A 13,127-nucleotide genomic window follows, 5' to 3' on the forward strand; every position below is an offset into this window, starting at 1 on the left:
GACACATTTGGGCTGGACTGGGCCTCACGGCTAGGTTTAGAAAGGTCCTGGTGGCTGTTGGTTTAGTATATGTCTATGAACCATATTTGTGTGTGTATAGATATATAGATAACTATAGATAGATATGTTAAAAAAAAAAAAAAATATATATATATATATACACACACATATTTATACATGTTTGTGTTTGTGTGTGTGTATGTATATCATAATTGCATATATCGTTTCAGCCACACTGTATATAATGTGCTTCTGTTGTCTTAATACCCACAAACCAACTTTGATATTAACTTTGTATACAAAGTGAAAGACCAAATGCAGTATTTACAATGTTGTGTATCTATTGTGTTTTATGCCAGATCTGAGCCTGAACTAGGACCAGTGGAGTCTGTGGTCTGCCACAGTTAACAAATTCAAAGTAAATAACTTAAACATTGAATAAAAAAATTCAGGAAAGCATCTGTGTAAGTTAGAATGCTACTCTCTGTGTGGTGCTATGCACTGTAACTGCAAGGCTTGCTGAATTGACATCCTTCAGCTGTCCGGAGAAAATTGTTAAGTAGCCATGTTGAACAAACTGAGTGGGATGCAAATTTTGGAGTGGTTAATAGAGTATACCTCTAATAGTAATTCAGTAGACCACTATAAATTGTCATTGCTAAACAGATTTCTAGTGGGTTCCCTCAAAGGAAAGCAAGTTATTATTCATTAGGAAACACTTTGATGCCCTGGATCAGACAACTCCGGTGAATGCTGTTGCCGTAATATAACATGTTTAAAATTGTTTTTCAGCTATCAACCGTAATCTTGCTGTGCTGCAGACCAGATTGGAGAGCTCCTCTACTGAGACACGACGTAAGGTTTTCTTTTTACCTCTAATGGGTTGGGTTTCTTGGGGTGTGTGTGTATGTACACACAGATATAGATATATAAAGTGTGTGTGTGTGTGTGTGTGTGTGTGTGTGTGTGTGTGTGTGTATATGTATATATATATATATGTATATGTATGTATGTGTGTGTATATATATATATATATATATATATATATATATATATATATATATATATATATATATATATATATATATATAAATTCTATTTTAATCACCTTATCTTATCCATCTTAAATTGCTAGTCCATTTTCTCTTGTCGTATAGATGACAGAGAGAGTAAGAGGGCTAATGTAGTGAAGAACTGCCCTTTCACTTGTTCTGTATTACATTGCAGTCTTCTTGCCTAACTTAATGATACCTTTTGCTAGGTTTCTGATGGGATGAGGAGTGTGCTTTCAGCGCAGTATGATGATCAGAACTTTGTACATGATTCTGTACTGAGTTAAAAGGAGGACTTCATGGATGGTAGTTTGCACTGCTGTTTTTTTTTTTTTTTTGCTAGCATCTGTGGCATATAACCCAAATGCTGGTATGAAGCTAGTTTCTTTTTAGGGCAGGTAATTTTGACTTGGTACCACCCACCCATTGTTACTTACTATTTAATTTAGTTCATGGTAATGTCAAGATGAAGTTTTGTTCTGGAAACTGAAGCTGTAACCCAGGATATCCCCTAAATGGGATGTTATTCCATTGCAGGGCAACACTGACAAATGTACATAGCCTCACAAACTTGAGGATATATAAAGTAGCCCACCTGCACAACATATTTCCGATTATAGAAGAAATCGGAACAGCTGGTGGAAACCTAGAAGAAATTGATGAGGTCTTCCCTGACTGTAGCAGTGGGAAGGAATGAACCCCAGAGGTGTGAATCAGCAGTAATAAAGACTGTGCCCATGTGCAGCTGATGAGTTGGTGTCTATGCTGGCAGCTTAGAACTGATCAAGAGACTGTGGTCTATAAATTTATAACTGATGATTCACAGTTGATAGTTGGCATAGATGACTCTCGTATGGTGCCTGGGTCTCCTAATTTAAAGCATGTGTCTGATGATGTTTAATATCCTTGAACTTGAGAAGATACCTTGTAGCTGGTATGCAGAGTGGAGGACCTGGGAAAGTTTCTTTCTGTAGCAGGAATAATATTTCTCTAGATTGCTTAAGACTCAGAACTACTGAAGGAGTTTGAGACTGCTGCCTGAGGTGGATGACACCTGACTAAATGTATAGTGCAAGTGATGTGGAACTACTCAGATGCTCATTGCTTGTATAGGAGGGTCTTGCAGATCTTTGTTGTGCTGGTGGGTAGTAAGTGTTAACTGTTGCCAAGGATTAAGTTGACCTTATAACCTGTATGAGTGGTGTGGTGTGTAGCATAATTTGCCAAGTGGAAGAGAGAACTTCTGAGTCTGTTTGTTTATTTCTTAGAGGAGATATTAATATTTTTTGGACCATGGATTTAATTGCCAGATAAGTTGGGTGGCTCAGGACTGGTGTCTGAATCTGGGTGCCTTGGGACTGGTTCCCAAACTGGGCACAAATGTTTAAAGCTTCTGTTTGGATCAGATATTTCCAAGGATTTGTATTGTCTGTATGGCCAGGCACTTCTCTCTGTGCTAGCTACTTGAGGCTTTTAAATGTGAATGATGGCCCATGCTTGATGACGTGTAGAAATGTAATTTGGTGAAGACTGCTTTAGATAATAGAGCCTTCCTTTTACTGCATTTATGTGCAAGGCATTACTGACCTGACTGCAAGACTGTGCCCTTCTTTTTCTTTTCCTTTTTGTCCAACTAAGATGTCCTTGCACTTTGTGATTGAATCTTCCACAGTCTTCACTTTAAGTTCTATTGAAAGACTGTTGTTTGAAGCTGTAGTTCTGTAAGTATTTCAGCCATATTTTCTGGCTCTAATCCCTTCCTAATTTATGTACTCTTAAGTACTAATGTTTCTCAGAATTATATTCTATATTTATGCATGCTATTCACTCTGGTTGGATGTATGTGCCACTTGAGTCTGTATGGATGCAGTAGCTGTTATTTTTGCATGAAAATGTCAGAAAAAAAAGGATTCAAGACGAACTGGTGTAATTCATCTTGTTGACTCAGTGCTCTATACAGTTTAGCCAGTCAGACTACAGTAGAGAGTTGATTGTCCGAACCAGTTGGGACTTAGCATAGTTTGGATAATCAAACATACATTGAAACAGATAAAAAGCTTCTAAAATCTTTTTTTTCTGCACACGGTGAGTACACTTTTAAACCACTGAGCGATTCCAGTGAAGAATAAAGAATATTTTTCACACACGAGCAGGCTACAAGCTCAAAACTCACGCACAAGTGAATACATAAAACGTTTACATATTCAAACTTTGAATTTTCCTACTCAAACTTTGGAAGGCTGCGTTCAGATAATTGACTGTTCAGATAATTGATGTTTGGATGTTCAACTCTTTTTACTGTGTAGTGAAACAAAGTATTTTTATGGGGGGGTTCACCCCTAATTCCCAATCTTTTACTTTATTAAAACTGTCTCCAGTGTCTTGCAGCTGTGAGACAAAGGGGCTTAATTTGGTATGAGTCATGGCGAGTTCAGCTTACATATTATCTGAGCAGTTCCATACGGGGAGAAAAGCTACTGTCAGTGGATATTATTTTTTTATTCCCTTCTGGAAAGCGGACAAAGAATAGAAACTCATGATAATGCACCATAACCCCCCCCCCCCCCTCAAAAAAAAAAAGGCATTAATAGTTTGCTGTGTGCCAGTAAGTCTGCTTCATTTAGGCTTAGTGTTATAGTACCAGTCCATATCATTTTTAGTACAAGATTGTTTAACTCTGCTCCCTTTTTGAATGGAGCACTGCCTCCCCAAGTTCCTGTCCACTTATATTTTTGATTGCTATGTCATCGTATTGTTTATTCTGTGAAGCAATTATTTTTGCTTTTTAAGAAACTCTAAGATGTTATAGCGTCCCACAGTTTTGACTACAGAAAACATGCTCCAGCTTTCTTTCTGATAGACTGTTACAGCAGAATTATACAAAATGGATTTTTACTTGCAGAATTCCTTCAACTTTCTGCCGTTATGTATTTTAACTGTTAAAGTTCTCCTGCATAGAAGGTATAGTTTTTTTCATGCTGGTGCACGTTTTATATAAAACAACATGTTAAGATGTGTTGTTGCCATTTTCTTTTTACTGAATTTGAAATTCCTTGGTATTTTTTGTCGTTTGGCGTACAGTGAGTGAAATATCAAAATGGCTCCCTTGACCATTTTATTAAAGCTGTCTATTGAATTGTTAAAAGGTTTTCTTGTTGCCTCTTAAATCTGCAAGTGTACCTGAGAGAGAGTCCTTAATGTCTTGTATTCAGAGCGTGTTGTCTTAAGATTCTGCATAGTACAATACTGAACATTATGCCACAGTTTACAAGACTTCTAATGTAGAAATTTAGGTCCGTTGGAGTAGAGATAAAGCACCAGACAGCAGTGGGTAGTATTCTGTGTTTGACTAGTAAACTTAGAGCTGGAAAGCTGACAAGGGGAGGTTTGATTAAAAGAGGCTAGTGGTATGTCTCTCTAACTTTGGGAGAGAGAGTGGATTCCTTCACCATGAGATTGATTCCAGCTGGAGACTAGAGGCCAGCTCCAAGTGCTGATGGCTAATGAGCTGAGGCTTTGTTTCATCTGAGGCAGACTCTCTCAGCTTGTGGAGGCATGCTGGACCACTGCTTTATACATTGCACACTGCTGTGCATTACCTCCATGAGTCTCTGGGAAGGAAAGAATTGACCCTTGTAAAATGTGGTAAGGATGATATCCCCTGGAAAGAAGACCTTCCCTGTGTGATGTGTATTGCGAGGGAGTTAGATGGCTGGGGTCACTGCTGTCTGTTAAATCTCATATTCTGAGGCACTAGACCATACAAGACATAGAATATCCCAAATGTAGTATTATTTTAACGTTGAAAACTTTTACAGGAGAAGTTACAAAGTTAGACTAGGTGACTAAACTGGAGTGTCAAATATTTCTGGGAAAGATATAAATAACCTACGTGAAAGTTTAAGAAAGATGCATATACTTTCAGAAATCCATGAAAAATGAATAGTACATTTTGCTGCCTGTATCCTGTCTTTCACGGCTGTGTTCTTTCTGTTCAATATGATTCCTTCACATATCTTGTACAGCCGTCTCATGTTCCCCTTTTACTTGTGGTCAGTAATGACAGCTGCTGTAGTTTCTTTAGTCATTGGTCATATATTTAAACCTTCAGCTGCACCGTTTTATGGTAACTTTTATTCTGGACTTTGTTCTGTATTTCAATGTCTGTTTGCTTTTATGGCCAACAGATTTGCACATGGTACTCAAGGTGTGGCATGACCAGGGCCCTGTAGAGTGGAAGCATTGCCTTTTTCTTGTTGGAATCTCACTCGGTCTTACTCTGACTCCCAAGTGGGAGAGCATTCCTCTCTAAAGAAATAGGGGTCATGATAACTGAAGCATAAGGTCACGTCAGGGAGATGTAAAGGGAATGTCCTGAAGAGCGTTAGCGTAGTTAGCAGAATTAAGGGACCAGCTCCTCTTTAGGTTTGCTAAAATAATTCTTTACAGAGCAGGTTGGGGAATGGGCTGCTGGAATGTATGGTGTGAGCGAAATCCACAGATAAATTCAAGAGACGGATGGAGAAAAGGGGTAAGGGGGAAGTTTCAGTGGGAATAATGATAGGACTCTGTCACATGGATGGGAAGTCTGTTCCAGAGAATGGGGATTCTCTGAGATGCATACTTGTCCCAATATGTCTTAAGTTGCAGGCAAAGTTTAAATCCTTAGACCTAGTAGTTCTGTAACTGTTCGTTTTGCGGATGTGCAAAAGATACATCAGAGCAGCATCCAAGGATGGCTTATATGCCAGGCATAAATTGCCTCTCAGCAGTCCTGTTGGAAATAAGAGGGTAGAGAGAGGGCTTTGAGGCAGTCTGCAACAGGCGTTGTGTTTACACTCTGTATTCTTTTTGGAGGAACACCTCTGGACATTCAGTTTGTTACATGTGCTTTGTTGGTAGATACAGCAAGGGGTGTTATACTTGTTCTCAAAAGCTACCATTATGTATTTTTTCCAATAAGGAAACTAACAAATACAGCAAACAGCCCCGGAGTCGCCAATAAGTGCTTCACCACTTGTCAGCGTAAAACAGATTTATTGTAACTAAGCTAAAAACGTTTAAAAGTATACCAAATATTATGTTGAATTAAATGAAAAAGTTAAGCACTTTTACCCAAACCATGTTGGGCTTCATCAGAACATTTTGTAATACAATTAATCAAGCTTATAAACCTTTTTTTGGCGCCAAGAATTTAAAGAGTTTTAAAGAAACAGTATCATTTGTAATACACGAGTTAACCAACCTTCCAAGCCATATAAAACAAGGTTGGCTACATCATGTTAATACAGTCAGTGCTGTCCTAGATATACAAATGTACTACCTAAATACTTTGTGTATGTATATAAATAATACATAAAAATACATACAAAAATTATATATAAAGATATGTATAAAAATTTGTCACTAAATGTTTAAATTTTACATAATCTAAAATAGCTAGACAGAATGTCTCTTAACCACACTCACTTGCTATATAGTGTGTGTGTCTGTCTTTCGGCTTTTCCCGGTTAGGGGTCGCCACAGCGGAACTCTGGTCCGCTAATGATTGGCAGTAGAGTTTTACATGCTGGCTTGCCGGGCCTAACGCACAACCTTCAAGGAAGGAACGCCCATTCACGCATGTCGTCACACAGACGCTCAGAATCGAACAGGCAACGTCTAAGTGTGAGGTGACAACGCTACCGCAGCACCACCACCGCAGCCTGCTATATAGTGTGTGGGTCCCAAATACCATTTCATACGACTAATGTATGAAATATGTATCTATATACACTCTGACTAACCCAAAAACTTTCTCCACTATTATAGAAGTATTTAGGTTAATGCATGTATTGATGACAACCTTCTTATTCATCATAAACTATTATTGTTTTTATTTTTATGTATAATGGCCTTGTATTACTGCATTATCTCCAATATGGGTTTAACTGGGATGTGATCATTAAGCCCAGGGGGGGGTGGGTAGTTGCGTCCAGGTGCATCTGCCACCATACCTCCTTATAATTCAACAAAGTTTTATTATTGCCTCCTCTGGGGTCCATATTAATTATATCCAAAATAGCAAATGTAAACTGGTGAATATCACCTTTCATCTCAATGTGTCTATATAGTGCATTTGTGATATCTTTTGTTCTAATGCTATATATGTGATCATAAATTCTCTTTTTAAAATGTCTTTCGGTCTTGCCTATATAGTAACTAGAACATTTATTACACTTTGCCTTATAGATAATCATTTTAGTATTAGTTACCTGACCTAAACCTTACTAATGTCTTATGTCCATTCTCTAACATTTTGTCTTTTTCCAATATATAGCAACATTGATTACATGCACCACATTTCTTACTGTGTGCACTATATCCTTCTTTTTTTAGTATTCTTTACCCCTCCAAAATGTTGTTCTACATATTGTTTAATGTTCCGTCCCATTTTATAAATAAAGTTGGGTTTAGTACCCATAATATCTATCAAAGGAGAATTGCCCATTATCAAGTACCAATATTTGTACATTAAATTTTTCACTTCTTTAGCAACTAAATTGTACTGTATAATGCAGGATCTTTGATATAGGCTTGCCACAGTGCTGTTATTATCTTGTCCAATGTTTTGACTCCATTTTATTTCTATCCCAGCTCCTAATAGAGGCTTGTATTTTATATCCCATTCCTGAATAATATATTGTAAGCGGTGGTGGTGCTGTGGTAGCGTTGTCGCCTCACAGTAAGACGCTGTCAGGTTCGATTCTCAGCTAGAGCGTCTTCTGTGTGGAGACATGCATGAATGGGCATACCTTCGTTGAAGGTTGTGTGTCAGGCCTGGCAAGCCGGTATGTAAAAATCAACTGCCAATCATTAGTGGACCGGAGTTCCGCTGTGGCAACCCCTAACCGGGAAAAGCCGAAAGACACAAACAAACAATGTTTTTGTTACGTATTTTTAGCATTGAGTTTTAAGCAATGGCTTTGGCACTAGTCATTTGTCTATTTTAGACATTTCTTTAAAATGTTAATATCTTTGGAGGGGGGATTGCAGGGTTCCTTTGGTTATTCCAAGCTCGCAATCATCTGCAAACTTAATAAGCAGTGGCCCTTCAAATTGGCCTGGTATACCCTAGTCCTGTCTTTGAGCCAGCTGACTGCACAGTGAGTTACGAATGTCTTTATGCCTATTGCCTAATTCTGTGAGTGTGTTTAGAATGCTCAAGTGGGGTATTGTATGATATGCCTTTGCATATTCTGTTTTTCCCTCATCCATTCCCTTTGTGACCTTCTTTTCTAGCTTCATTAAGCATGACTTGCCTTTGATAGAAACTGTACTAGCTTATTTCCAGTGTTTAGAGGTTTCCTTTATTCATTTCCATGATAATTCTTTTCATAGCTTTTGTATGAAACTTGTCAGATTAATGGGTTTTTAGTTTACAGGATTATTTGATGGTCCGCCCTTGTGCAGAGGGATGACAGTTTCAGAGGGATGATCGTTTCAGTCTTCATTCATGTGGCACAAAGTGTGTGTGGAGGCTGTGATTTAGTAGTGATATCAGTCACCCTGATAGGTCATATTTCAGTGTATTTAGGAGGCATCCTGGGAAATTTATTGGGGCTCATCAAAGCTGCGTTCTTGGGAGAGTGCATCCAAGACCTGCTCCCTACTGATAGAGGGCTTATGTTAGATGGTATTTCCTGGGGGTTAAAGTTGAAGCTGAATTTGTTATACAGAAGATATGATTTATTTCCAGGTTCTGTGAACGTGGCATTATTTACCAAGAGTTGTGTTCTGCCTTTGAAGTTTTGGAGATGGCTAATGAAGGCCATATGGTTGTCCTTGGCCCTAGGGCATTATCTTTACCTCACAATTTGCTTTATTGGACTTCGATTTGAGAGAGGTTTTATATTTATTGGTGTTGCTCTCCCTAGTTTTAGCTATGGCACTCGCGTCTGTTGTACAACTTGTTTAATTTTATAGTTCAACAGGGTGTGTGTGTGTGTGTGTGTGTGTGTGTGTGTGTGTGTGTGTGTGTGTGTGTGTGTGTGTGTGTGTTTTTTTTTCCATTTAGTTTTGGGCTTGTTTTCTAGTGGGCATAGCAGCCTCTATACAGTTATTGACATGGTTGTACAGAGCACCTGTGAATAATTCAGCATAGTCTGCTATATTATCTGGGTTTGGAGGGGGTTTCAAATTTTTCTTTGCAGACTATCACTTAGAAACAAAGTATTCTACCTTTTATTAACTGTTACAGGGTTTGATGAGGTTACAGAATTGATTTTTTGTGTCAAAGGAGACTGCTTTGTGATTTGACCTTACCAGAGATGACATAACACTTTGGGGGTAGTTGCAGCTTTCTCCCATATTTGTGAGTTCCAGGTCCAATATTTATGTTCCTCTTGTAAGCATGTACACTAACTGGTCTACGGTGCTTGTGTTTACAAAGTCAAGCCGTCTGTGCTCCTGCTGATTTGGAGACATGCAAGATTTCCAGTTTATAGAGGAATAATTTAAGTCTTCCGTGAGTATGGTATTTGGCTGACTAGTGATAGTCTTCAATTGGTGTAAGTCTGAGCTATGGTTTTTATGGGACATTGAGGGTGACCTATAGCTTGCTAGAATATGATAGGGGATTTAGTTTGTGATTATCTTCGAGTGAAGGAACTCCAGTACTTCATCCTGTTTAAACAGCTTATATGTACGCTGGTTAATGTAGATTGAGACAACTCCACTTATAGTCCTTATCTATGTAGTTGATTTCTGTGGAAAGCACTGAAGCCTTTTACTGCCAGGGTACACTCTGCAAATTTAAATGATGTCTTAGTAACTGCACAGATTTCAACATTCTCCAAGGTGAGGGTAGCTTGGAGGGAGTGGAGCTTCTTCTGGCATTGACCAGTAACATCTTTAAGATTCCCTTGGGTAGATTTTGCTGGCAAGGTTTTTTCAATTTGTCATTCCTAAAAAGGCTGTATGAGGGAAGACTGTGTTTTAGCCAATTTTCTAAAGCCTAGAGGGGTTGGGTGCAAACCATCCTTGGCAAAGCAACATGGTTTGTTAACCATCTTTCCACATGGACAAATCTTGCATCCACCTGGAATGACATCAGAAAGTAAGCCAATTATTTGTCAGTCATTTTCTGCTTGTATTGTGACAACATCTTTGGTGAAGGTGGAATGTTGCTCAGTACTAGGCACATAGAAGACTGTGACACGCAGTCCATGTGCTCCATAAAGTGTCTCTTCAAATAGTGTAGGGGCATCCATTCTAGGCCATTTATACATATATGGTCTATGACTGAATCATATTGGTACCTGTGGTGCAGTTTGGATGCATAACTTGGTGGATCCTGGCCTTTGATAGGCAACTAACCTTTATTTTCTCTCTGTTTTGGTCTGGTGAGCAGAGCATTGGTATGTCTTGCAATGGAGTCCACTATGACTAGAGTCCTGTGTAATGTATTGGCTTTTGTTATGGGCTTGGTAGTTGAGGCTCCACTGGGTGTGGCTGTATGTTTAAATTTTAGATGTTTCTGTTGAGTGCTTTTGGGTTTGCTTAGGAAAATTTTTGCAGGTGGAATGTTTTGGAAGTATCTGGGGTTTGGGAAGATTGCATTTAAGTGCATCAGCATAAGTAGATCAGTGTGATGTGTGCATACTACGTGTGGTGGGAGTAGAGTGTGCTTGTGACAACCAGATTGAGTGATTATGTGCAAGTGCTTTGCCTCCATAGCTATTGTGAATATCCATCTCCCAAAGTGTGTTTCTTTGAGGATTAAATGGTTGTCCATGATTATTGTTGCAAGTATAGCCATATCTACCAAACTGGTTATGGAAACATTGGGGAAGTGTATAACCATGATGTCTGGTTCTTTATTGGGTGAGCTATAAGGGCGTGGTGCACAAGGAGTTATTAGTGGGCTGACTAAGGGTGCCTTGGGGCTAGAGACTAGACTAGGCCATATAGTTAGTGGCAGTGCTCCTTTAATATGCAAGCTAGCTGCTCTGTGCTACTCATTGCACAAAGTAGTTGCTGTACACTCACTGAGTTACTAGTATAGTTTTGAGGTGGTTTTGTAGGGATTATTTGGTTTCTAGGTGTTTGTACAGGACACCACTAACTGTGTATTGTGTGCAAATGCTCCAGATATATACAAGCAGTTAAACACAAGAAACTGGCTTCTAAATTCCCTGGCCAATAAAACAGCTATACCTTACATGTTTCCCTACTTGCATAGACCAGGCCATCACCTAGTGCCACTAGATAAACTATCCCTGTCCTCTTAATGTGAAAACATGAAAGATTGCTTTAGACCGTAATGCTGCTACAAAACAATTTAAACTACATGGACAAGGGAATTTCAAGTTTTGGGGACTTTTAAATTAAAGTGCAAAATCAACACTAAAGCATAAATAAAACTATCAAAATCTCTTAACTGCCAATGGTGGAGTAGGATTAATTTAGGATCCTCATAGTGTGGAAAGGGCACCAAGCAGATGGGAGCTCTGGAAAGATGAGCAGGAGATATGTAGTGTAAAAAATACTTGTTTGTTGGGTGGGCACTCAGTATTATGGATTTATGGAAAACAGTGGATAGGAAGAGTACTTAAATAGCTTGCATAACCGGTAATAGCAATGAGAGAGGGACTCTCTGGCTTCTGTCCCTTATGGTAATCTGATTTCCAGTCTTCTAAAACTACAACAGGAAAAGGGTTGGAAGGTTGGGAAAAATCAGGCTACAAGAAGCTAATTGAATAAAACCAGTACTGGAGCTGTAGTCCAACCTTCAACGAAGGCACGCCCATTCACGCATGCCTCCACACAGAAGACGCTCTAGCTGAGAATCTAACACGACACGTCAGGGCTGGTAACTCTGCACGTAAAAATCCACTACCAAACATTAGCGGACCGGAGTTCTGCTGTGGCAACCCCTAACTGGGATAAGCTGAAAGACACAACAACAACAAATGGAGCTGTAGTCCTATTATGGAGCTACAGGTCAATGACCCCACATGGGTTAGAATTTCAGAAACTTCAGTCTCCATGGGGGTTGGGGCAGATGCAAAAAAACAGGGGAATAGAAAGGCCCTGGAATGCAACTTTAAGCAGGCAATTGATGAGCAGAACATAAGATCCTAGCAGCAAAACTGGAATATAAACAATTGTGAAATCACTGAAGCACCAAATCCTGGAGCAGAATGTACAGTTCTCTGACTACTGTAATTCTTCCACTGTCTAAAACACCAGACAATGCAGAAATTTACCAGCAACACTTTTTATGGAAAAAAATGCAGTAATAAATGACTCTGAGGCTCACGTCTGGCAGTAGCTCACAGTTCTGCCGCAACTGTGAATGAAACTAAAAGACTAAGGCCACAGACAGGATTGAAAATGCAAATAGCTTTTACAAGTAACATTACTTATGGAGGTAGAAGTGCGGTCTAATATATAAACACAATCCTCCCACAACAACAAATGAAGCTACAAGGCTAAGATCCCAGAGCAAACTAAAAAAAAAAATGCAAAACGGAACACTTTTTGCTAAAACATGGAAAAGGAGAAAAGTGTCTATCTAAGCAGAATTGAAATAAAAACTTTTTTTTTCTATTTCCTTTTATTGATACTCACAGTTCAGGGCTTTCCACACATCTCAAAGTCTTGCCTAAAAGATCCTGGCTGGGCATAGTTCCATCCAACAGACTGGAGTTTATTGGAACTGTAGCTGGAGAACCATTTGGTTGTTGGAAGTATTTGATAGGCCAAGTGAAGTGTGTTGCTTTAGAAGCAGACTATGGGGAACAGTGTCAAAGGCATCTGACAGATCACAAACACTGTGGAAACTAGTTGGTCTAGAGCCAACTAGATAAACTACTTGTCTTCTATTGTTATCAAGCAAATATAATGTAATCTTCTGACCACAAAGGTACTACTGTAGGCTAAGACAGAATTGAACTTTGTCCTGGTAGATCCATACTGGCCAAGGCAACCGTGATGTAAGTTGCTTTTACAACTGTGTTATTGTACGCCATACCTGTACTGTTGTGTATAAAACTGTTGTCATAGTCGCACAATAAAAACACAAATGGCACT

At 39.0% G+C, this 13,127-nt stretch overlaps 1 protein-coding gene across 1 annotated transcript in view; it reads left to right on the forward strand.

Moving 5' to 3' along the window:
• Positions 1-13,127, forward strand: part of NDUFS3 (NADH:ubiquinone oxidoreductase core subunit S3) — a 370,028-nt gene that overhangs the window by 25,410 nt on the left and 331,491 nt on the right. Inside the window, exon 2 of the mRNA XM_044082739.1 lies at positions 793-855. Within this exon, the coding sequence (XP_043938674.1) occupies positions 793-855 (63 nt within the window). The remainder of the gene's footprint in view (positions 1-792; positions 856-13,127) is intronic.

The sequence above is a fragment of the Protopterus annectens genome, chromosome 9.part0 (genome assembly GCF_019279795.1).
Source record: "Protopterus annectens isolate FY-2018-M chromosome 9.part0, PAN1.0, whole genome shotgun sequence".
Classification (NCBI taxonomy): domain Eukaryota; kingdom Metazoa; phylum Chordata; order Ceratodontiformes; family Protopteridae; genus Protopterus; species Protopterus annectens.